At 39.7% G+C, this 27664-nt stretch overlaps 1 protein-coding gene across 22 annotated transcripts in view; it reads right to left on the bottom strand.

Moving 5' to 3' along the window:
• LOC127028488 (single-stranded DNA-binding protein 2-like) overlaps positions 1–27664 on the bottom strand; it is a 214564-nt gene that overhangs the window by 47369 nt on the left and 139531 nt on the right. For 17 of the 22 annotated variants that reach the window (XM_050914249.1, XM_050914240.1, XM_050914252.1 and 14 more), the window contains one exon: positions 9503–9592. The exons of the other annotated variants lie outside the window; for them this stretch is intronic. In XM_050914249.1, coding sequence (XP_050770206.1) covers positions 9503–9592 — 90 coding nt within the window. The remainder of the gene's footprint in view (positions 1–9502; positions 9593–27664) is intronic. 22 annotated transcript variants of the gene reach the window in all.

The following is a 27664-nucleotide window of genomic DNA, read 5'->3' on the forward strand; positions in this document are numbered from 1 at the left end:
GGATATTCCATACCATATGACATCATGCCCAGTATATAAACTGGGGGGAGTTGGCTGGGAGGAGTGGATTGCTGCTTGGGAACTAACTGGGCATCGGTTGGCGAGTGGTGAGCAATTGCATTGTGTATCACTTCTTTTGTATAGTCTAATTTTTTTTGTATTATTATTGTCATTTTATTATTATTATCATTATTTTCCTTCCTTTCTGTCCTATTAAACTGTCTTTATCTCAACCCATGAGGGTTTGTTTTTTGGTTTTTTTTTCAATTCTCTCCCCCATCCCACTGGGTGGCGGGGAGTGAGCGAGCAGCTGCATGGTGCTTAGTTGCTGGCTGGGGTTAAACCACAACTACAAAATTAAGCAACCTGAGTCAGATCTTCCACAGTGCAAATTCTCACTAACTTAGAGAAATGGTGAGTGGTGAGTATCCCTGCCTATCACGTGGGAGACCGGGGTTCGATTCTCCAATGGGGAGCCACCAAAAAGGACTGTGATGAGTAGATGCCAGGTGCCCACCAAGCTACTCTGTCACTCCCCTCCTCAGCTGGACAGGGGAGAGAAAATATAATGAAAGGCACGTGGGTCAAGATAAGGACAGGGAGAGATCATTCACCAATTACTATCACAGGCAAAACAGACTTGACTTGGGGAAATTAGTTTAATTTATTACCAATCAAATCAGAGTAGGATAATGAGAAATAAAAAACAAATCTTAAAAGCACCTTCCCCCCACCCCTTCCTTCTTCCCAGGCTTAACTTTACTCCTGATTTTCTCTACCTCCTCCCCCCCAGTGGTGCAGGGGGACAGGGAACGGGGGTCACGGTCAGTTCATCACATGTTGTCTCTGCTGCTCCTTCCTCCTCAGGGGAGGACTCCTCACACTCTTCCCCTGCTCCAGTGTGGGGTCCCTCCCATGGGAGACAGTCCTCCACAAACTTCTCCAATGTGAGTCCTTCCCATGGGCTACAGTTCTTCACGAACTGCTCCAGCATGGGTCCCCTGCAGGGTCACAAGTCCTGCCAGCAAACCTGCTCCAGCGTGGGCTCCTCTCTCCATGGGGCCACAGGTCCTGCCAGGAGCCTGCTCCAGTGCGGGCTCTCCACAGGGTCACAGCCTCCCTCGGGCATCCACCTGCTCCGGCATGGGGTCCTCCACAGGCTGCAGGTGGATATCTGCTCCACTGTGGACCTCCGTGGGCTGCAGGGGGACAACCTGCTTCACCATGGTCTTCACCACAGGCTGCAGGGGAATCTCTGCTCCGGCGCCTGGAACACCTGGAGCACCTCCTCCCCCTCCTTCTTCCCTGACCTTGGTGTCTGCAGAGTTGTTTCTCTCACATATTCTCACTCCTCTCTCCCGGCTGCAGTTGCGCAGGTTTTTTTCCACCCCTTCTTAAATATGTTATCCCAGGGGCGCTACCACTGTTGCTCATTGGCTCAGCTTTGGCCAGCAGCGGGTCCATCTTGCAGCCGGCTGGCATTGGCTCTATCGGACATAGGGGAAGCTTCTAGCAGCTTCTCACAGAAGCCACCCCTGTAGCCCCCCCGGTACCAAAACCTTGCCACGCAAACCCAATACAACAATGAATTCCACTGGATTAGAACCTAGAATTCTATATTTACCTATGTTAAAACTGAAAAAAATAATTAAAAGGCAAAGAAAATCCTATAAAACCAACACTTTTCATGTTTTTAAAAAATTGAACATACTTCAATGAACACAAGCTCCAAAACTTTCCTCTGACCTTTGTTTATTTACTTAGTAAAGCTGATAATATAGACAAAGATCACAAAGAAATATTTTGTGAAAAGACATATGTAATAAATCTCAATTTTTTTAGCTGATCTTAAGATCAATATGTCATGGTTTAACCCCAGCCAGCAACTAAGCACCACGCAGCTGCTTCCCCCTCCCCCCTCCCAGTGGGGTGGGGAGGAGGAAAGGAAAAAAAGTAAAACTCGTGGGTTGAGATAAGAACAGTTTAATAACTAAAGTAAAAATAAAAATACACTACTAACTAATAATAATAATGATTGTAATGAAAAAGAATACCAAAAAAAAAAAAAGAAAAGACAAGTGATGCACAATGCAATTGCTCACCACCCACTGACCAATGCCAGAGCCATGATCCACCCCTCCCAGCCAACTCCCCCCTGTTTATATACTGGGCATGATGTTCCATGGTATGGAATACCCCTTTGGCTAATTCGGGTCAGCTGTCCTGGCTATGCTCCCTCCCAGCTTCTTGCACACCTGCTTGCTGGCAGAGCATGGGAGACTGAAAAGTCCTTGGCTTAAGATAAGCGCTACTTAGCAACAACTCAAACATCAGAGTGTTATCAACATCATTCTCACACTAAATCCAAAACACAGCACTGTACCAGCTACTAAGAAGAGAGTTAACTCTGTCCCAGCCGAAACCAGGACACAATAAAGAGATAGATGGAAATGAGACAGCACTGAACTACCTGAAGAGTACTGGTATGTACCTGAATGCAACTTGCACTTAAAATGGATGCACTGGCATGTATCGTAGAATAGAGGTGTACTGGGAATTCAAAATTTCCATGACAAAACATCTAAATGCTCAAGTAAATATTTTTTCATTCATACCATACCATGATATGTAAGTATATAATATGAATTTCTTCAGATCTCATTGTCCTCAGGAAGAACAGAGTGAAGCTAGTACTAACTACTTTGAAGATCTCACTAGGCCTAAATCTAACAAAACTTTCAAATATAACACTTTTCTACTTGTCCTGGTTTCGGCTAGGATAGAGTTAATTTTCTTCCTAGTAGCTGGTATAGTGCAGTGTTTTGGATTTAGTAGGAAAATAATGTTGATAACACACTGATGTTTTTAGTTGTTGCTAAGTAGTGTTTATACTAAGTCAAGGATTTTTCAGCTTCTCATGGTCAGCCAGCAAGAAGGCTGGAGGGGCACAAGAAGTTGGGAGGGGACACAGCCAGGACAGCTGACCCAAACTGGCCAAAGGGATATTCCATACCATATGACATCATGCCCAGTATATAAACTGGGGGAGTTGGCTGGGAGGGGCAGATCGCTGCCTGGGAACTAACTGGGCATCGGTTGGCGAGTGGTGAGCAATTGCATTGTGCATCACTTCTTTTGTATAGTCTAATTCTTTTAGTATTATCATTGTCATTTTATTATTATTATTATTATTATCATTATTTTTCCTTCCTTTCTGTCCTATTAAACTATCTTTATCTCAACCCATGAGTTTTTGGGTTTTTTTCTCGATTCTCTCCCCCATCCCACTGGGTGGGGGGAGTGAGCGAGCGGCTGCGTGGTGCTTAGTTGCCGGCTGGGGTTAAATCATGACACTACTGTACAGAACTAACTGTTGTGAAAAAAGATGTCCTCAGACCAGAAACTGGAAATAAGATTTTTTGTTAACATCTTAGCCTCTTTGAATTCTATGAACTAATCTCTTCTGATCACAGCTGAATGAGTTTACCTCACCTTAGATTATTTTCATAGAATCATAGAATGGTTTGTGTTGGAAGGGACCTTTAAAGATCATCTAGTTCCAACCTCCCTGCCATGGGCAGGGACACCTTCCACTAGACCAGGCTGCTCAAAGCCCCATCCAACCTGACCTTGAACACTTCCAGGGATGGAGCATCCACAACCTCTCTGGGCAACCTGTTCCAGCGTCTCACCACCCTCATTGTAAAGAATTTCTTCCTTATGTCCAGTCTAAATCTACTCTCTTTCAGTTTAAAACTGTTATCCCTCTTTCTGTCTCTACAGGCCCTGGTAAAGAGTCTCTCTCCATCTTTCTTATAAGCCCCTTTCATATATTGAAAGGCCGCAATAAGGTCTCCCTGGAGCCTTCTCCAGGCTGAACAACCCCAACTCTCTCAGCCTTTCTTCATAGGAGAGGTGCTCCAGCCCCCTGATGATTTTTGTGGCCCTCCTCTGGACCCGCTCCAACAGGTCCATGTCTTTCTTGTGCTGGGGGCCCCAGAGCTGAACACAGTACTCCAGGTGGGGTCTCATGAGTGCAGAGTAGAGGGGCAGAATCACCTCCCTCGACCTGCTGGCCACACTTCTTTTGATGCAGCCCAGGATACAGTTGGCTTTCTGGGCTGCAAGCACACATTGCCAGGTCATGTCCAGTTTTTCTTCCACCAGTATATCCCCAAGTCCTTCTCCACAGGGCTGCTCTCAATCCATTCATCACTCAGCCTGTATTGATACTGGGGATTCCCCCGACCCAGGTGCAGGACCTTGCACTTGGCCTTGTTGAACCTCATGAGGTTCACATGGGCCCACTCCTCAAGCCTGTCCAGGTCCCTCTGGATGACATCCCTTCCCTCAAGCGAATCAACTGCACCACTCAACTTGGTGTCATCTGCAAACTTGCTGAGGGTGCACTCAATCCCACCGTCTATCTCATTGATGAATATGTTGAATAGTATTGGTCCCAGTACAGACCCTTGAGGGATACCACTTGTCACTGGTTTCCACTTGGACATTGAGCCCTTGACTATAACTCTTTGGATATGGCCATCCAGCCAATTCCTTATCCATCTAACAGTCCATCCATCAAGCCCATATCTCTCCATTTTAGAGGCAAGAATGTTGTGGGGGACCGTATCAAAGGCCTTACAGAAGTCCAGGTAGAGGACATTCTTAGCTCTTCCCTTATCCACCAACGCAGTCCCTCCATCGTAGAAGGCCACTAGATTAGTCAGGCACGATTTGCCCTTGGGGAAGTCATGTTGGCTGTCTCTCGTCACCTCCCTGTCAGCTGAAACCAGGACACGTGCTCAGCAATAAAACCTCAGGGAAAGGAGTAGGAAGCGGAGATGTTTGTGGTTATGGCATTTGTCATCCCAAGTAACTGTTAACATGTGCTAAGGCCCTGCTTTCCTGGCCATGGCTAAACATCTGATTGCCGATGGCAAACAGTGAATTAATTCCTTTTTTTTGCTTTCCTTACATGCACAGCTTTTACTTTCCCTAATAAACTGTCATTATCTCAACCATGAGTCTTCTTGTCTTCCTTCTATTTTCTCCCTGTCCCACAGGAGAGGGGAGTGAGTGAGAGGCTGTGTGGGTGTTTGGCTGTTGGCCAGGGTCAACTCACCACATTTAGCAAAGCTTCCAGTGTTTGACTATAGGAGCGATTACTGTGTCATACTAGTGTACTGGATTCTTTTTCTTTTATAAAAAATAAAGGACAGAATTAACAGCAGTGGGCAGCAGTTCCAGCGAAACTGGAACTCATGTAAGGTTTCTTGGTTCCTAGCACAGTCCCTACCTAATTTCCACCTTCCTCTGAATTGTCTGATGAGAAGCAACTGCTGTAGCAAGAGGATCCATTTTGCTTGTGTCCTAGTTAGTAGTTTTCACCACACACTGAAATCAAGTTCCGGTGCAAAACTAAGAGCCAGTACTGATGAAAAATGAAATGATATTAAGTCACCTAGCAATTCAGAGTTAGCCTAGTAGAGCTGGAAGATAGTGGTTGTTGACAGCTGTAACTTAGACCAATCCAAACATTTTCATGAATGCAACGAAAGGCAGCTTTATCATTCCAGGATGATCTTCCAAATAAATTGTAGTTTGCAAAACATTGAACTGTTACAATGTTTTTGTAATGGAAAGTCTTAGTAAACTAAATATAGTCTTAGTGAACTATATATAGATATAAGTACCATTCTACCACTATTTCTATAATCTTCCCACTCTTTAAAAAACAGACTTGTTCACTTTCATAATCTAGGAGTGAATTGCAGGTCCAAGTGTAAATTCTCATCCCTCAGTGAAAGAAGTCTGGTAATTCACAGGAAAGGGACTGGAGTTCCTCAGTATTCAGGCTAAGACAGGTGAACATATTTTCTGTGGTTTGGTTTACTCTTGTGATCAGTCAGGATCAGTGGAGTTGCAGAAGAGTATATGGAAACTGATTTACTAGTTAAAGATGTACTAGAAAGACAGCATCTATTAAGAAAGTAGGATGTTTTGCCCATGAGTTTGTCTTTCTTATTTGTCTTTTCACCTACTTTTTAAGAAACAGATGATGTCCCTCAATTTTCAAGGTCCACATTACAGGGCTGATGTCTGCCAATATATTTTCTTGTCCTCAGATAAATTGATATCGGTAAGATTCAGCTCTGAAAGCATTACAACCAGATATTAACTGCTTCTTGACAATAGACATCCCAACACCACAACACATTATCATGGACTATCTGAACATATTTGCTTTATACACACCTTAGTTTCTGTACACTGATATGTAACTGACTTAATTTTGGCTTAACTTCCTTTTGTCAGGATTGCTCCCAACCATATTAATATATTTGCTATCAAACTTACAGTTGGATTTGCTAACTAAAATGTTATTTCTTTATATATATTCTTAAACATTTAACTACAGAGAAAACTAATAGTCTCTTGAAAACATTTGTTTTGTTAACTAGGCCATTCAACTGAAGACAGTAGATTTCTAGCAACTAAAACTACAAAGGACTCATTTCAGGTCTTGCACGTTACAGAGATACATGATGACAAGGACTCGGCAATTTTAAGAATAGGTGAATGGTAATCTCTGGAGGAGTCCAAACTAATTGGACTGCGTAGATCAGTTCTTGAAACCTGCCTTGCAGAAGATTCATCAGACATATTTTTGAGTTGATTATAGCTCTAATTAATGTTACAAAATGCTACAGCAAAAATAGATTTTTCTCAGTTTATTTTCAGTCCCAGGCCTTGGAAAAAGAGCAGGCTGTCTGTGGGACTTCAAATAAGACTGAATTCAGATACTGACAAACAAGAATCTTTTTCTTCTGAGATATGAAGCCAGTACTGAGGCTTTTTGGCGAAAAGAATGGAAGCTTTAGTGGAACAGAAAAGGAAAGACTTTCCCCTATGGAGGAATCTTTAACAACACAGAAATTTTTCCTGTCTATTAGCCTCACTTCTGCCAACTCCTGAAGATTTTGTGACTGGCAACTATGAGATATTTTGTACTTGCAAGTATCTTTTCATTCATGTATTAAATGTATTAATGGAGTGACTACATCAGTGAACAAGGGAAGAGCTAAGGATGTCATCTATCTATCTGGACTTGTGTAAGGCCCTTTGACACGGTCCCCCACAACATCCTTCTCTCGAAATTGGAGAGATATGGATTTGATGGATGGACTGTTCGGTGGATGAGGAATTGGCTGGATGGTCACATCCAGAGGGTAGTGGTCAACGGCTCAATGTCTGGATGGAGATCAGTGACAAGTGGTGTCCTTCAGGGGTCTGTGTTGGGACCAGTACTGTTTAATATCTTCATCAACGACATAGTGGGATCGAGTGCACCCTCAGGAAGTTTGCAGATGACACCAAGCTGAGTGGTGCGGTTGACATGCCTGAGGGATGGGATGCCATTCAGAGGGACCTGGACAGGCTTAAGAAGTGGGCCCGTGTGAACCTCATGAGGTTCAACAAGGCCAAGTGCAAGGTCCTGCACATGGGTCGGGGGAATCCCCAGTATCAATACAGGCTGAGTGATGAATGGATTGAGAGCAGCCCTGTGGAGAAGGACTTGGGGATATACTGGTGGATGAAAAGCTGGACATGACCTGGCAATGTTCACTCGCAGCCCAGAAAGCCAACCGTATCCTGGGCTGCATCAAAACAAGCGTGGCCAGCAGGTCGAGGGAGGTGATTCTGCCCCTCTACTCTGCACTCATGAGACCCCACCTGGAGTACTGCATCCAGCTCTGGAGTTCTCAGTACAAGAAAGACATGGACCTGTTGGAGCGGGTCCAGAGGAGGGCCACAAAAATGATCAGAGGGATGGAACACCTCTCCTATGAGGACAGGCTGAGAGAGTTGGGGTTGTTCAGCCTGGAGAAGAGAAGGCTCCGGGGACACCTTATTGCGGCCTTTCAATACTTAAAGGGGGCTTATAAGAAAGATGGGGACAAACTTTTTAGCAGGACCTGTTGCGATAGGACAAGGGGTAATGGTTTTAAACTGAAAGAGGGTACATTCAGACTAGATATTAGGAAGAAATTCTTTACTGTGAGGGTGGTGAAACACTGGAACAGGTTGCCCAGAGAAGTTGTAGATTCCCCATCCCTGGAAACATTCAAGGTCAGGTTGGACGGGGCTCTGAGCAACCTGATCTAGTTGAAGATGTCCCTGCTCATTGCAGGGGGGTTGGACTAGATGACCTTTAAAGGTCCCTTCCAACCCAAACTATTCTATGGTTCTATGATTCTAAAAACCACACTTCAGATTCTGAGTCAATCAAGGAAACAACATGCTCATGCCAGGTTTTGGATTTCTCTAGGTAGGTATCAATACTGCAACATAGCACTCTTTCCCCCTGTGACTGTGGGAAAAGGAACACCATGCAAATAATCCATTGTCACTTACATACAGAAGAAAAACATGAAATAAAGACTGCTGATATCCTGCCATTTTTTACAATCACCATTTTGATAAGAGAATAAAGTGTTGTAAAGATGTAAGAGAGTAAAACATCTCTTTTTTCAGATTAAATAGCTTCTTTTGTCTATGTATCTCATGGAAGAAGGAAAATGATGCTACCCTGTATCTCTACGTGGATTTCAACACTTGTTTTTTATGGAACAGAAGCTTCCTATAATGATCTTCTCCCCACATCATGGTCCTGGAAATCTGAATTGTTCCTTTCACATCATGAGCTCAAGTATGTGAAGTGGAAATCTCTATTGTGCCCCATCTTAAAGGACTGTTTCAATTCCAGAGTGGCATTTGCTCCTACTGCTGCACAAAGAGAGTTTGCCAGTGAGGAGAAAAAGAACTGAGCTTTGGTGACCAGGAGATGCAAGCTCACTCATATGAACAATCCAATCTTTGACTACAGTTGTAGTTTGGCCTTACACTATAAGTTGCAATTTTTTCCATCCTAGTATTCTGTACTGCTAGTATCCAAAGTGGTAACTGGCTGTTTAATTTCATTTATGACAAAACTTATGAGAGGCAACATATGCTCTAATTCCTTGGCTTGTTTTTAGGCATTGGGGTTGAGATCTTCAATGCAAAGAGATGCTCAGTAGGATATTCTTAATTGTCTATGTCTAACTTTCATTGAAATTTGAACATCTTAAATGTCTGGCTTGTGGCATGACCAACAAAGTTGTTCTTTCAATTCTAATATTCAATTCTAATATTTTATCATAAGAAATTGTTATAAAATTATATTCAAGCATTTTCAAGCTCCAACCATCAACTGGCACCATTTCTTATTCCTGAAATTTTGAAATGATTTGTGCTGTACTATTTCACAAATTGAATATTTGTCAGTTAGAGAGATCCCTTCCTTTCCATCTATTTACTTTTGTTAAAAAAAAAGTCTCAAGTATTGTACTGTATAATGACATATAGTTTAGAAGAGGATCTTTTCTACAAACTTTTAAACAGTATTATGGAGGATTTTCTATCCTAAAGTTCCTGTAATCATAATTTTTCTGAATACCTGAAAAAAACCCGGTGGTACAGGACCTACTGGCATGCCATCTCCTTGGGGAATGTTTCCTAGCACTGGACTGGGAGCTGCTGCAGCACTCTGAAAAGAACAAAGGGAAATAAACCTTTGTGATTGCATGGTAGGCATAAAAATACCAAAACAAAAATCCCCAAAAAACCTGCCATGACCAAAATGCAGAAAGTAAGTCTCCAGATATGTCATAATGTCATTGTTTCATCTAAAGGTAAATTAAAATTGTATAGTGTTTAGTCTTATTTTATACAAGCAGAATGATTTGTTAAAGATGACAAGTGTATGTTGAGGGGAAGGATGCTAGAGATTGTATGGACATACAAATATGTATTGACTAGCTAGATCTTGACTAGATTTTTTTAAAAAATGTATCTCAGTCTGTCTATATATACACAAGCGAGAATGTAACTTGCACACTTTTTTTTGTATTATGTGTATAAACATTCCCACACATGCATACAGATATATATGTAGCATAAGGAAATTAATTTATGCATTTTATGAGCAATTTCCAAGCACTTTAAAGATAATTTCAGCAGACTGTAATATTCTTTCAGAATTATATCAAGCTTCAAAACATGATTCTGTTAGAAATAGTACAAGAAGGAATGCTCACAATACTACAAGTAATACTCATGATTTTACCAACCCTCAAAATAACCACCATGATAAATTAGAAGAATTCAGGTTACATTTTTGGAAAGGAAAAGAAAAAAAAGGTATTTCTAAGAAGTGAATCAAAGAATGAAATTACCTTTGCAAATCCTTCAGATGGAAGAAGCAAGTAAAGAATATTGCTTCTGGCAATTTATAAGCAGGAGATCATCACAAAAAGGAAAGCCAAATCATTATTGTTGTCATGTATTGGAACCTCAGTCACTTTTAATTTCCAGCAGTCTTTCTTCCTGCAATATGTTTCTGTTAGGGCACAAGACTGAATCACCTATAAAGACTTACAGTCTTTTGTAAAAGTACTCATGCACACACAATGCAAAAAGTGAGCCGCTTGCAGTTCACTAATGATCTGCCAATATCTGCCCTACAGAATATGCATGACATTTATTAACTTATTACTCCATGTACTCTCACACTTGCTATCAAAAAGATGCAGATCTGTAAATTATATTTCCAGGTGTTTGGCACACTGTCTAGGAAATTAAAGAATAATGCTGGAAAGATTTGAAAACTGGCACAAAGATGGACCGATCTTTTTAAACCAAGCAAAAAGGAAATATTCAGTTAATTTTTCAATGGCCTAAACTGTGCTTTAGAATTAATTTTTTGAACAACTATCAGTAACATATTTAGCATCTAAGCTGTATGTTCTTCTCAAACAAAAGTCTAGAACGTGCTATTAAAGCATGAAGATTGTAATAAGTACTGGCTTCAGAAATGAGTACGAGACTTTTGATTCCCTAGAAAACCCTGTAATAAAGGCCATTCTTATTTATGCAAAGATCTGGTCTGTAGGATCAATGTTAAAATATTAATCGCATTTGACAAAAAATGTCAGTCACATGAATTTGAAGTAGCAACCACATTTGAATCATAATATCTTTTTGTGAAGGACTAACATAAACCTATCAAGTTATTCTATAAAGCTTCAGCAAATAAAGATGATTATCTGCTAGTAATGGCCATTCCTTGAACACTGCCTGAAGTTCATGGGATTGGAGTATGAGGCTGCTTAGATGCATGGAAAAGCATACTACTCCCTGGAACATCTCAGGTCCTTCTTCCAGGTCTGTGGCACTATCTTGGACTCCCAGAGGGGAAAATAAGCAAGTGGTGTGAATGCACAGAAATAACTCCTGAAGAACAATGTAATTTTGTTATCCTTCTTTTCTTTTGCACGGCATCTGTGTCTGCCCACTAATTACTCTCAGAGTATCTATATTTCCGAAGGAGAACAGACAAGAAAGTTCTGGGGATTTTTTTAGGCAAAAAATGGACTTGGTTAAACTGAGCATCAGATCATAATGTCAAGTAAAATCATGAACAGATGTACAACTTCCAGATGTACAGGTGTTCTAGCTAAAGAATGACAACAGTAACATCACTGATGGAGAAAACTGATGATTTTAAAAGCTTGAACAACCTAAAATGTCCAAAATACTCTGCACTGCAGCCTCGAACTAAGAGGGAGTAGCCCATTAAAAGGGCATTAATAATTATGAACCTGATTACAATATCATCCCTCCTTGCATACTAATGCCTTATTGTCCCTATGCTACCTTAGATGTGTCTGTCTTTAGTGGTCATGTGTGAAGCACTGTAATATGTCCAATAGAGTTGATGTTACAGAATAAAGCATTTGAACAGACTAAAATAAATCACTGGGCAAACATATGTCAACAGTATCAAGTCAGTTATTCAAAATCCTGTAAGTGAAGAGATCTCAAAAAAAGAACCAAGTAGCACCTCCTTTGATATATGACCGGTTTTCTGAAGGCTCCCACCACAAGTTCCACATTTGCTCACATTATTTAAACTAAATTATATGAGGCATTAATGCATGTCAGAGTGACTTAATGAACAATGGAAAATGGGTCTTAGATGTCCTTCTTAATTGAGACCTCTGCCAGACTACCCTGATTATGAAACAATGTAAGAGGAGAGAGTGACTTTGCATGGTACAGTGTTCCTATAGGGATATGGCGATCTGCCCCAGCAGAGTTCACTCTGTTTTCCACACTTCAAAAATCACTTTAAAACAGAGCAGAGCAAAAGAAAAAATGGTAAATTATACTTAACAGGTAAAAAAAAAAAAAAGAGAAAGAAATAATGACTATTCCAAAACAGGGTGGAAAAAAAGTTAAAAATTATCTGTTAGGATTTCTATTAGCCATTAAACTTTCCTAACAAAGCTTTATTTTAAAATATGCCTAAAGATAACATTTAGGTAATTAAGTCTCAATAGGTTTTTTTTAAAATACATTTTGATTACAATTTTGTAATCTGACTTAGCAAGGATACCAGAGGAATCCAGCTCCATTCATTCAACCTGAGGGAATATACACAATTTTCAAGGCCTGATAAAATGGCTGCTGTAATAGTAGCAGCCATGCAGAACAATTCTTTGTCTACTGAGCTACAGACATAACAATGAATGAACATAAGTCTCTCTCTCACACATTTATAGATGTAAAGAAATTTATTACTTTTGGAGATGCTGACACTATTGATTCTTATGAAGGGGATATGGCTCTAAAGTGAACACGTTTTAGGAGGACCGTTTTTTGTACAACTTTGTTAATGGAGAAGACATATAGAAAGGAGCCTGACAAAGTAAATATATGGGGTTGGACAGTTTCTACAGCCTCCTCAGAAAGCTATTTATTTGAGGACTGAAGCCCCATTTTGGAAAGCTGCTCTGAGGATGGCCAAAAGATCTGAACAATGCTATCATACAGTAATAAAACAGAGGTTGGCAAAAGGGAATTCTTTGTGATGATGAAGGGAGAAGGAAAGCAACATCTTGTGGAAGTGATTACACCACAAGTGATCCAGACTGAATTATTTAATTATTCTCAGTTCTAATGGTTTCTGGAGAAAAAGGTCTCAACTAGAAGGGAACCAGCTCTTTGCTTCATGCTAGTTACTAAAAATTAGTTTAAGTTACTCTGTTAATTTTGGTCATTTTTTGTTTGTGGACCATGATGTTACGGGGAGGTATTCAAAGTGTTGGTTTTAATTGTCCTGAATTATTTGAGACTTGATTACATTGTGTAGTTTATGGACACTACGTAAAACCATTTCTCCTCTATATTTCTGGGAGTGGGAAGGAGGACAGAATGATGCAAAGTGTGAGTGGCTACAATAGTAGGTCAGTTTTATCACACCTTGCTAAATAATGGTAAGTGCGTGATGCTTTATAATTGTAAGAATTTTGTAGTTATAGTCATTCCACAGTAATTTAGGCTTAGGTGTTCATGAAATTACAATTTCTATCTTTCATTATGTAATGTATTGGGGTTTGTTTCTGGTTTCATGTTTGTTTGTTTGTTTGGGATTTTTTTTCCCCCAAAGGACAATGAAGTCCCAAAAACAGAAACAAAGCATTTTCAGTGTTTTAGGTATTATATGTTTTCTAGCCTGCACTATACAACAAACATTTTTAAAACTTATATCAGGAAGATCAATAAACAAACCTGCAGCAGCTGCATTGAAATATTCTTATTTAGCCTGTTCTGATGAATCATTCAGTTCTCCTTTCACAGTCTCACTACAAACCATGGCTTCTTTTTGCATGCATTACAAGTTGTTCATAATTTATATTTCCATTACATTTCCAAATTTAAAATATTTGCAATATTTGAAATTTGCTTTCCCTGCTTTTCATAGAAAGAAATTTTAAATTGTTTAATCTCTTCATATATTTTACTTCCTTAAAATGGAAAACTTCATTTGTTTTTTCTATCTAAAATACTGAATTTATGGTATCTCTTTACAATTATTAATTAAAATGGTCTACTTGAATAACAACTACTGTGAACATTCATTGATCTACCCAAGCAACACTAGGCAATGTAAAAATAGATGATTATATAAAAAAATTAAAACTAGTGTCTAATCAGTAGCTGATAGCCATGGTTTAGACTAATTTTTACCAATAAAGAAATTACAAAGTAAATACAAAATAAAAATACAAATAGATTAGTTATTCCATTAATTCACTATCTGCAAATATTGAAACCACATATAAAAATCATAAGAGCAACTTGCAATACACAGGTCATTTTCTGAAGCTATCACAAAAAGTGGTTTGTGACAGAAGCTCACAGGGTGAGTTCTATATGTGATCAAAATATTTTACAAAGAAAGGACTTGAGTTTATCCATAAAAATCCTAATCTCTCATTCACTAATCTGGACATTTCATTTTAAGTATTTTGCTTAGAGCAAGACATCCTTATTTTTATCCAAAGTAAGAATTTAACATGTGTTGTTACTAAATTTTTCCACAAAAAGGCAATCTCCAATTTTTTAGAAGTCTATTTGGAATGAATAAGAGAAGTTGGATCTCACATATAAGGCAGATCTATGGCCACTCTTACCAACTCAATTCCCTCATCGCCCAAGCCTCCTTCACAAATGTCTTCCACATCAGCTCTAATTCTGCACTTTTAGCTGGACAATACTAGTCCCTGATGAATTCCTAGAGGTGGTTGATATCCACTTCTTCCTCAGCTGCATCAGGCAAACCCCTCCTGCTACTGGTTTATTTGGAGGCAGTGCCCTTGTCCTCTGTGGCAAAGCACGAGCATGTTACAGGTGAGTTGTGCTGTGAAGACCAAGCAAGTAAAAGTCCATGCTGGACTCCAGGCACGGACAAGCTAGTGCCTCTAGATTACATTGAAACTACTAGCACTACTGTCCATGAAGCAAGCAAATTCAAACTACTGTCTAAGATTCAATGATGCTAAAGCTGGCATCAAAAAGCAAGGGGGAGCAATAGTTTGTTGAGAACATGGCAGTAGTGTCAGGATGAGGAATCAGCTGCATCAGTAACTCTGGTTTGGAAAAAGGTGTGGAGCTGGACCTAATAAGGCATAGATGATTGCCAGTCTGGAAATGTTGGTTGCTGTAAATGATAAGTACACCACAACATTTTTGATTGATATAGGAGCACAAGTTTCAATGATGGATCAACGTACCTATGAAGGTAAAGCTCCTTTAAAGAAAGAAGCAGATTCAGTAGTAGGTGTTAATGGTGCAATTAACACTTATCCAGTCAGTTGTACAGGCTAAATTAATATTGTCTAATGGACATACCGTACAACCATTGTTATTGGGCAAAATGAATATTCTGGGAATGGATATTCTGAAAGGACAGTCTTGGATAGATAGCTGGGGCAAATGGGAAATTGGTAGTCCTCCAGTTACAGGAGGACTTAATTAAAAACTAATTAGTTAAAAACTAATCTCCATATGATTAAGCCTGTAAAAAATCTGCTACAAATAGCCCCACCTCTGCCTAATAGTAAACCAGTTAACATTTCTCAGTATAAGCTACCTGCTCCTGCCATAAAACCTGTGACAGAATTAAGCAATTAAAGCAATGGGGTATTATAGAAAAAAAAACATTCACTATATAACAGCCTCATATGGCCTGTTAAACCAGACAGGACATGGCGCATGACTATTGACTATAGGGCTGCTGTTCCTAGCATAGTAGATATAGTTAATACAATAAATTAACGTGCTTTTCTGTGACTGGCAGTGTTAGATATAAAAGATATGTTCTTTGTGATCCCAATATAAGAGCAAGACAAACCAAAGTTTGCTTTTACTTGGAGTGGAATACAATACACCTTTAATCACTTACCCCAAAATTTTAAACATAGCCCCACCATTGCCGATGCCATGTTAGCTAAAGAGCTAGAATCAATCATCCTCCCACCTGAAATAACAATTTTACAATATATAGATGATATTCTAATTGGAGGACCAGATGAGGAAACAGTTCACCAAAGTATGAACATTATTGTCCAGCATTTACGGGAATTAAATATTAGCATTCCCGACTCAAAACAGCAAGGACTAAGTCAAAAGGTTACATTTTTAGGTACCCTATGGATAGGAGGATGGAAAAGTGTGGCAGAATCTATATTAGCAGAGATACAAAGCATTCCGGCATCTTCTGATAAAAAAGACTTGCAAGCTTTGTTAGGAACTTTCGGGTTTTGGAGGTCACACATTCCTGGATTCAGTATTCTAGCAAGACCTCTGTATGATTTGCTGAAGAAAAATGCAGTATGAAACTGGGAACAGAAACATCATGAAGCAATAACTACTTTAAAAGATGAAATTTTATTTACCAGTCTATGAGACCCATCCACCGTACACACCCATTTAAAGTACATATAGGCATAGGTGATAAGGCATATCAATGGGGATTATGGCAACAAGATGTGCAAACTAAAAAGGATTACCCTATTACCTTTGGCTCTAAATCCTGGCAAGGCTCTCAACAGAACTACATTCTGTTCGAGAAAGTGCTCTTAGCCATTAACTCAAGAAAGGGAAATCAAGTTATGTGTGCCTATTCCTATTTTAAAACCAATTTTAACTGGTAAGCAGTTACCCCTAGGTAGTGCAAAAGACTACAGTACAGCCATCAGCTTTGTATATACAACACCGGGTGACAAGTAATGGGACGAATAAAGAAAACAATCTATCAGAGAGTGTAGAGTGACTCAGGATGCCTGTGGAGTACTCCCAGCTGCCCTCTGCCCTGCCCTGGGACGGCAAGACAAAAGCTGGGGCATGGTTCACAGACGGGAATGCCCAGCGCATGGGGAAACAACAGAGAGGCAAAGCCACAGCTATATTGGTAGAGACCAGAGAAGCTTTCACAGAGGAAATCAGTGGCTCGGCCCAGCTGGCAGAGCTCAGAGCGCTGGAGATGGCCCTGGAACAAAGAGCCACTTATGTCTATACAGACTCATATGCTGTATGGGCCAGTGCCACACAGTGGCTAGAGAATTGGGTGAAAAACAATTGGCAAGTAAATGGTAGAGACATATGGGGAAATCACGTGCTCAATCTAAGAGCATATCCATAGGACATGTATCTGCTCACCAAAAACCTAAAAACCCTGAGGCAAAGTGGAATCAAATGGCCGATGATTTTGCTAGAATAAATGTAGTACAAAATTCTGAGGCAGAATGGCTAGGTAAATGGTTACATGAATGGCTAGGACACACTGGGAGTTATGATTTGTTTCAACAGGCTGCAAGGAGAGGATGGCTTGTGACAAAAATTCTGGCAAAACAAATTGTAGACTCATGTCAAAAGTTTGCCAATCTCAGGGAAGGTAAACTACTCTAGGAAACTTGGCAAGTAGATTATATCAGTCCCTTAAAGCGAACACCTGAAGGCTGGAAATTAAACCTCACAGGAGAAGAAATAATTAGTGGTATGGGGAACATGCACCCCACCAGAGCTGCAACTGGTCTAGCAACCATTGCTGGTTTAAATCGGTGGTTTGCTACTTTTCCTTTTCTCAGAGAAATACAATTTGATAATTGATCACATTTTAAGAATAAAGAACTTCAAACTTGGTGAGCTTCAAATGGAGTACAACGGACTTTTCACCTACCATATCTACCTCAAAGTAATGGGATAGTGAAACGATGGAATGGACTACTAAAGCAACAGCTACACAAGAGCAAATCTATTAATACCTCTAAGTGGGGATTCCATTTGTGGGGAGTTGTAAGTTGGCTAAATAAGTGGCAAACTCCCATGGGAAGTCCCATAGATAAGGGATTCATGTCAGTAGTTGCACGAATTCCTGTTAAAACAGAAGTAAAACCCTATCGAAGTCCTGGAGATGAGGTTGTGGTTAAACAACCAACTCAGGGATCGATATGGGTGACTGTTTTCCTCTACAAAGGAAAAGGAGTATGGGATGCTGTAGACACTAAAGGGAGTAAGTTAACAAAAATTGAGGCTTGGATTATGTCCAAGACCTAGATGTCTTTTGCAGGAAAATGTGGGACTACCTTATCATTGTGGAAATACTGATAACTGGAACATACATCTGACCTGTCTCTAACAGGTTCTGCCTTTTCACATTGCCCATGGAACAACTCAAGTGTTGAACACCAGTCACAACCCATCTTTGAAACTACAGTTACAGGAGGAATACCATCTGTATTAACATGACATCAAGGATTGATAGTAGGTGTTAATGTTACACTAACCCTAAGATCTAAAGATAACCTGAATTTTACTATATGTGATAACACTGGATGGGAAGCTGCACATGGTTTTAACAATAAAATGAAATGACTATTACAGACATGTAAGGTGAATAAACATAGGTTAATGGCTCATAAGAATTACACTTTAACTATAAACAATGAGAACAATAAAATAATATACAGCAATTTTTCCATAAACACCAGTAATAACCAATAGGCAAGTCAATGTGAATGGACAAAATTAAGATACCACTTGTTCCTGATTCTGTATCTTAAAAAACATCCCAAACAACCTTTTAACAAAAGTACCCCCCACTTAATGCAATTGCATGATGGACAAGAGCCCATGATTATGGCTCCAAAATTAATGCCAATGAACGTACATTTGAACCTGACCAATGTGCGCACTAGTGCATGGAATAAGACTTGTGCTGATTATAGTGACCTTCTCTATGATTGGTGGCTACAAAATCCTAGACTAATAGGACACAGAACTAAGAGAGATATCATCCAAACTTTGTTGGGTGGAATTAGTAAGGGAACAGAAATATTGAATTCATTTGATATTGAAACCCTAGCAAATAAATTGTCAGTATTGGGAGAAACTGAAGCTGGTGTAACCAGAATGACTGCAAGCTGGCTATCAACAGCTTTACAAACTTCAGTACAAGACTGGCAAGGCAATTGGCACCTCTGGCAATTGCCTCTGATATTGCTATGATCCCAATTACTAACCACCAAAAATATATCACAAGAAGTCGTCTCTCCTTTTTCTTATATTGTGTTTCACTTAACTAGTATATCAGGTTATGTCAGATTTGAGTAGCTATTGAAAGTAGTCAAGGACAAACCTTGGAATGAATGTTCCCTGACTTAGTTAAAGATAAATTCAAAGGAGGATGGCCTAAAACCATTGAGGGCCCTTATTATAATGCAGCTACAGATGAGTTAATATTCCAGTTGCTAGGAACTGGACAGATGAAGGCCACTCATACAGAAATAATACCTTTATGCTGATTTGCTGTCATTCCTAAAGTCTTTAATGAGAATATGTGTGTATGTACAGTAGCAGGAGATCATTTGCATTGTAATATTAATGATACTTATGAAATTAGTAAACATTAGTTTAGTACTGTCCTGGTTTCGGCTGGGACAGAGTTAACTTTCTTTTTAGTAGCTGGTACAGTGCTGTGTTTTGGATTTAGTGTGAGAATGATGTTGATAACACGCTGATGTTTTAGCTGTTGCTAAGTAGCGCTTATCTTAAGCCAAGGACTTTTCAGTTTCCCATGCTCTGCCAGCAAGCAGGTGGGCAAGGAGCTGGGAGGGAGCAGAGCCAGGGCAGCTGACCTGAACTAGCCAAAGAGGTATTCCATACCATGGAACGTCATGCCCAGTATATAAACAGGGGGGAGCTGGCCGGGAGGCGCGGATCGCGGTTCGGGAACTAACTGAGCATCGGTCAGCGGGTGGTGAGCAATTGCATTGTGCATCACTGGTTTTTTTTTCTTCCCCCCCCCCTTCTTTTGTTGCATTCCTTTTCATTACTATTATTATTATATTTCATTATTACTATTGTTAGTATTATATTTTACTTTAGTTATTAAACTGTTCTTATCTCAACCCACGAGTTTTACTTTTTTTTCTTTGCTTTCCTCCTCCTCACCCCACTGGGAGGGGGAGGGGGAAGCGGCTGCGTGGTGCTTAGTTGCTGACTGGGGTTAAACCACGACAAGTACATTAGTACATCATTGGTCACCAGAGAGAGGAGATCAGCACCTCCCCCTCCACTGCCCCCCTTGAGGAAGTTGTAGACTGCGATGAGGTCACCCCTCAGCCTTCTCTTCTCCAAGCTGAACAAGCCAAGTGACCTCAGCTGCTCCTCCTAAGTCTTGCCCTCAAGACCTTTCACCATCTTGGTCACCCTCCTCTGGACGCACTTTAATAGTTTGATGGCCTTCTTATATTGAGGTGCCCAAAACTGCACACAGTACTCGAGGTGGGGCCGCACCAGTGCAGTGCAGAGTGGGACAATCACCTCCCTCGACCGGCTCGCTATGCTGTGCTTGATGCACCCCAGGACACGGTTGGTCCTTTTGGCTGCCAGGGCAATGATCTGGATGAAGGGGCAGAGTGTACCCTCAGCAAGTTTGCTGATGACACAAAAGTGGGAGCAGTGGCTGATAGGCCAGAGGGTCGTGCTGCCATCCAGAGGGACCTTGACAGGCTGGAGAAATGGGCTGACAGGAACCTCATGAAGTTCAACAGAGGGAAGTGTAAAGTCCTGCACCTGGGGAGGAATAACCCCAGGCACCAGTACATGCTGGGGGCCACACAGCTGGAAGGCAGCTTGGCAGAAAAGGCCCTGGGGCTCCTGGTGGACACCAAGTTGAACATGAGCCAGCAACGTGCCCTTGCCGCAAAGAAGGCTAATGGTATCCTGGGCTGCATTAGGAGGAGTGTTGTGAGTAAGCTGAGGGAGGTGATCCTTCCCCTCTGCTCAGCACTGGTGAGGCCACACCTGGAGTCCTGTGTCCAGTTCCTGGGCTCCCCAGTACAAGAGAGACATGGACATGCTGGAGAGAGTTCAGCACAGGGCCACGAAGATGATGAAGGGACTGGAACATCTCTCCTATGAGGAAAGGCTGAGAGAGCTGGGACTGTTTAGCCTGGAGAAGGCTCAGGGGGGATCTCATCAATGTGTATAAATACTTGATGAGAAGGTGTAAAGAAGACTGAGCCAGGCTCTTTTCAGTAGTGCCCAGTGACAGAACAAGAGGCAATGGGTACAAATGGAAACACAGGAGGTACTGCCTGAACATCAGGAAACACTTTTTGACTGTGAGGGTGACCGAGCACTTGAACAGTTTGCCCAGAGAGGTTGTAGAGTCCCCCTTCTTGGAGATATTCAAAAGCTTTGTGGATGTGGTCCTGGGCAACCAGCTCTAGGTGGCCCTGCTTGAGCAGGGCGATTGGACCATATGACCTCCAGAGGTCCCTTCCAACCTCAACCATTCTGTGATTCTTTGTTTCTGTGACACCCCTCCACGTGAACGTAAACTGGCCTGCACTCTGGTGCTAAAGGAATCGCGAAGAACACATTGGGAATATCAGTTGTGGCATACCACTTGGCCGCCTTCAACTCCAGTTCATGTACAGCAGCACTCAATGGTGGCTACCAATTTACTGTAACTGATGTTACATTCTATACTTGTATTGTTACTAATCATCATATTGTTATTTGTTGCAACCTTGATATTGATCTGTTACCTTAAAAATCAAGTAGTACACATGAATGATATATTAACTCAAGTTAAATCACATACTAAACTGTTGCAAATTACCATTTTCCCATATATATATATATGGTCTCACCCTCACTGTGCACCGGCAAGAGGGCTGGTCATTCATACGGTGAATGTATTAAGCTCACTGTGCTTACACCAGTAATTGTTTAATGTTGGTCTGAGCAAGGGGTGGAATGTGACCAACCAACACACCCCCAGAATAGAAAAAGGCTCAGAGGAGATGGGCAAGAGTGATGAGCTCAGGAAAGAATGTAAAGGACGACCATCAATTATCGTAAAGAAAACTGAACTTATCACAACACAAGGGGGACCAGAGGGCAACCTCTGTTTTAGATGTGTGGCTGTACCAGTGGGTCATCAGGTTGTATAAACAGCCTTCTCTGAGATAATTAGTAGAGTGTAATGTCTTCCTGAGCTAGCCAGACCAGCATGGGAGAAGCGTATAAGTGGCTCAGACCAACATAAAGTATAAAAACTGGACAACTGGTAAAACAAACTTTGAAGAGAGCAATGGACTTGAGCTGGCTTCAACCCATGTATTCCTTCCTGGCAATTGGGGATGCCCAGTGTCGTGACAGTGAGCATATAGAGACCAGTAATGGGAATCACATTTGTACTGTGATTCAACTGTATATTGCAATTGGTATATTATGCTTGTGTTGTGATTTCAGTATATTGCTGTATCATTCTGCTAAATCAAAATCCCATGTAATGTCAAATATCTTCAAATAAGTAAGTATTAAATTTTATACTTCAAATAAGTATTAAACATTAAACCCTCCTTGTGTGGTATATCTAAAAGAACTTGGTCAGAGAGTATTGGACTCTGACACTAATTGGCGTTGTGGACAGGATATTCCTGAGAGTGAATGCTATTTACTAACAGTTCAGCAATAACGGGATTTCTGATTTAGCATTATAGTCATGAATAAGAGCCTAAGAGAGGTGACTAGCACTGTGAGTAAGGAAGGGTAGTGATAAGACCAGCTACAGACAGGACCACTACCATTTAGAGGGTATAAATTATGAATAGCAACAAAGGCTGGAAAAAGCTAGCTGACAAATTTGAAAGAGAGGGATGGATAAATCCTAATTGGGATTTTCCATGGGTAGAAGAACATTGTAGTGATCCCAATAATATTTGGGATTAATTTGAAAAATGGAAAGATTCTAAAAAGCTGAAGAAAGGAGAGAGGAAAGCAGGCTTTTGCTGTTTGTTAGGAAGTTACTTGAGAGCTGTAGTGGAAAAGATAGAAGAGGAGATATGTAAGAATAGTATGCTAGAAAGAGAAAAAGAAACAGTTATAAAAGATAACATGATGTATAAAACACGATGTACACTACTAGAAAGTCATAATAGATTCTTAGAATCAAAATTGCAGCCTCAGATCATAGCCGATGCCCACATGCATAGGGATTACTTACTACAGTCTACTCAAATAGACCATGCTTAAGTGATGGCTGCTATGTATACCAAGGACCATGAAAGGTCAGGAGATATCTGGCTTGATCTTGACCCTCCCAATCCTCTTCATGATGATGATTCAGATGATCCATGAGAAGAAAATAATGTTAAAGTGATTGCTCCCATGATAAAAATTGAGCAAACACAAGGTGCACCTCCTCAAAAAACTGCGAGATGTTTTACCTCCTTGGAGTTAACTGATCTCCAAACTAAATTTTGATCTAAACATGGAGATACTCTCCTAGACTCTGACAGAATGTGATGCATCATGAATGCATTGCATTAGTAAAGGCAGCCCAGAGTGAACATATTGAAGTGAATTAGCAATATCAGTACAAATATGTAAAATTCATCATACTAGTAAAAATTTATAGCAAAAATGTGATTTAGAGAGCATTCTGGAAGAACAAACTTCTAACCTGTTTTTGTGAGAGTCCTACAAACTGAATGGACTGAGCAAAAACATCCAGTTGCAAAACTGGCTGCAAACTTTATTAATAAATTGTATGCACCATTTTTCTGAAGTCAAGGCCAAGAAAAAACAAACAAAAATACCCAAAAAACTTCATGTTTACTATAGATCTCAGAACTCTGAAGTCTAAAGCAGCATTTACTGAAAATATTACATGGTGTAGGAACTCCTACCATTCATATTCCTTTTGCTGAGACTCTGATCACTTTAATAATAAACCTGAAAGCTTTACTTAGATTAATCCAAAATGTCATATCTGATTTTGAATGAGAATCAGAAAAGGCTTTTGATGTACTTTGAACTACTGTAAGTAATGCCAGACATACTTAAGCTTTCATTCCTCTTTCTGAATCCTGCTTCAGAGAGAAGTTAGGTCATGAGAATTTTGGCAAGATCTTCAGAAATAATAACACTTAAATCCATTTCTCTGAAATTTAGATTTTTCATCAAGAGCGATATTTTCATAAAAAATCTACCTTATATAAATCCAGAAAGCTAGCTGTATTATATATGGAGTATCATTTTACATTTCATCTAAACCTTAATGTGACTAAGATATAATTCACTCCTCAAGCTCAACTACTCAAATATAGATACAATTGGCACTTAACCTCATGTTAAGGATAATTTTGATATCTAATAAATAAACCAATTATCCTTTTATTTTAAAAATCACTGAGCTTTCTAATCTAAATGAATTTAGATGTCTTTTAAAAATTATGGTATAGGAATATTAATATAACTTTGTCATATATACATATGCAACCAAAATATGCGATAACCAGACTAAAAATATTCTCTCATGGAGGATATTAAAACAATCAATTCAATAAAATTGACAGAAGCAATGTTTAACATTTTAAGTTAGTTTTGTTTATGTTCATATGACATTAATACATAGGTAATTTACCCAAACTGAACAGGGAACATGAACTCCTTTTAAGACTATGTCATAATTTCATTTCACAACATGACCTACTATTTATTTTATGTGTTGCTATTGTTATCGATAAGTATATTGATAAGCAAAAATACCCAGTGATAGACCAGGACCTCACTGTCCTATGCTTTGTAGACAGGGAACAAAGAGATGATCCTGATGAAAAAGTTCACAATTTAAGTCCAAAGCAGAGGTAATAGGTAGCTACAGACAGACAGTGTGTAAAGTATTGAGAGGAACCTTTGGTTAGCACTGGGAAAAGTAGACTCAGCATTCCAAGTGGCTTGATCTTGTCAAGCTTTTTACAAAGACTTTGACAAAAGCAGAGACATGTAAGGAATGATGTGAAGGAGAACACAGGGAAACTACAGCTGCTGTTAGTACTAAGTTTAAAACACTGATAACAGCATACAGTTGGCAGGAAAAGCAGAAAATATTTAATTTCTGGTAGATATCTCCTTGAACCCCATGCTTAAAACTCATACTAAGTTTAAATAAGACTCTGCTAGTCAATTGAAAGCTCTGAGATGAATGTACAAGTAAATTCATATGAAAAGCAAATGTCTCTTCAAATCAGTATTGCTTAATTCATCACAGCCAGTGATGCAAATTAAAAGAACTGTAAATAAGCACAAGAACAGAAGACTAGTAGAGGCCATTATGTTTAGCTGTGATCAGTCTCTGATGCACCAAAATAGAAGTATTAACAGCAAAATAATCCAAAAGCCAACTGTCTATTTTCATTACTTTCTCATACCCTCCTTTTTCCAACTTTTTTTGTAAGTTAAGCACAGCTTTCTGGTTGTTGTGTCATGAAAGCATGGATATATATAATGCACCAAAAATCTAACTACTTATTACCTACTTACTACTTATTATCTTAAAGAATACAGAATCACAGAACCACAGAATGGTTGAGGTTGGAAGGGACCTCTGGAGGTCATCTTGTCCAACCCCTCCTGCAGGGGCCATCTAGAGCCAGTTGCCCAGGACCATGTCTAGAAGGTTTTTGAATATCTCTAAGGAGGGAGACTCCACTACTTCCCTGGGCAAACTATTCGAGTGCTCAGTCACCTTCACAGAAAAAAAGTGTTTCCTGATGTTCAGATGGAACCTCCTATGTTTCAGTTTGTGCCCATTGCCTCTGGTCCTGTCATGGGGCACCACTGAAAAGAGCCTGGCTCTGTTGTCTTTGCACCCTCCCTTCAGGTATTTATATACGTTAATAAGATCCCCCCTGAGCCCTGAGTGGCTGATATGACTCTCTGGCATATCAGCCACTCCTCTCAGTTTTGTGTCATCTGCAAACTTGCTGGGGGTACACTCTGCCCCATCATCCAGATCATTAATGAAGATGTTGAACAGGACTGGACCCAGTATTGTCCCCTGGGGTACACCACTAGTCAGTGGCCTCCAACTAGACTTTGCGCCACTGATCACCACCTTCTGGGCCAGGCCATTCAGCCAGTTTTCAATTCACCTCCCTGCCCTCAGGATCCTGAACTCCACCATCACATGGTCACTTCAGCCAAGGCTACCTTAGATCTTCACATCCCCAATGAGCCCCTCCTTGTTGGTGAGTAGGAGATCCAACAGAGCACCTCTCCATGTTGGCTCCTCTATCACTTCCGATTCTCTCTATACCTTCTAATTCACAGAATTTCATGCATTCTCCAGCTTTATGCAAACAGATAAAAACCAGATGAACAGACAGATGTAAAAAGTGCATATTAAGTTTTATTATATTTTACAGAATATTTTTCATACAAATATGTTGTCTTCTTTGGGAGAACAATTAAAAACTTGCCTTTTTTTTTCCCCTGAAGGACATAGGATAAGTATTCAGTACTATTTTTTCAAGTTCATGACAAGGGAATTTAAATCTTTTTTTTTTTTCCCCTGAAAAGACAAATGATCAATGATTATTATTTCCGATTTCATTTGCCCCCTGGCCATTGACAGCTTCATTGCCTGATGTACTGTAGTCAATATTGTAACAAGATCAGCAAATTTCCTTTTGTAAACACTTCAACTTGTAACTTATCGAGTATTTATAAGTTATTAGCCAGTTACTATGATAGTGCTTCATTATTTTTTACCTACTACAAATCAGACAATATTAAGAGATACTACATTAATTCTCCACTAAAAAACCTTCTCATTTTCTTTAAGATAGAACATAAAACTACTCACAATTCTGAACAAAAATATAAAAAAAGAACTAGCAATAAATTATTATTCCTTCTGTAGAGCCCTTGAATGTTCAGCTGTACACACAAGAACCATATCCAGATTTGGACTGAACAGACATGGTCTATTTAGAATGATTTGAAGATCTTGCCCCAAAAGGCAGATTCATCACATTCATCCAAGCAAGCCATTTGAAAAATCTAGCTCACAAGACCTAATTAATCCTTAGTATAGTTTCACTGATATATATAGATCTACAATGTTTAATTTCTGTTCTGTAACAGAAAGGCACTCACACTGCAGTAATAGTCTTAAAAGTGTAATTGTAAAAGGTATTCTTTCTAACTGCTCAGTTTTTATCAAATTGCAACTCCTTACAGTTTGACTTGGATTCCGAAACTGTACTTCTGTTCACTCCATCTTGTACATCATTATGAGTGATAAAAAATATATAGTGAACTATAATAATAATTCTATTAATATCCAAGTTATAGATCTGTTATCAGAAGAAAAAGAATCACATTTTGTCTTCTGAAAAAAAAATTGGGTTTGAGTCAGTTTACTTTGAAGTATCAAAGCTGTTCACTAATATGGTATACTGTGGGAATCCATCTGTCTAAAAGATAGTTCTTCTCTCCCCATGTAGTAATCCTACCCCCAAAACAATCTTACTGTAAGTAGAGCTTCCCTATATCTGAAGTAGGATTATACTTTGCTTTACTGTATCCCAGTGTCCAATCTGGGGTTTTCATTCTACTTAGCTGATATAGCGAAATTCTATTACAGAACTGAAAACTACATATTAGTTTTGAAATAAACTGTTAATTATAACAGAAAGGATTTTTAAGGAAACCTTTGCTATCAATGAATAAAAAGATTTCAGTCTTGTGCAAAGACAGCATTTCAGTCCTATCTCTTAGCTCTTCTTCCCTTGGATTATTTATAACACAATTTCCAGTGAAGGATTTCTCTAAAGTATGATTATAAAGAAAAGCTATTTTAAAATAAACCTTCATTATTTATTGGAAGTTATTAAAAATTGCTATTACACAA

Source organism: Gymnogyps californianus, unplaced genomic scaffold (genome assembly GCF_018139145.2).
Source record: "Gymnogyps californianus isolate 813 unplaced genomic scaffold, ASM1813914v2 HiC_scaffold_33, whole genome shotgun sequence".
NCBI classification, from domain to species: Eukaryota; Metazoa; Chordata; class Aves; order Accipitriformes; family Cathartidae; genus Gymnogyps; species Gymnogyps californianus.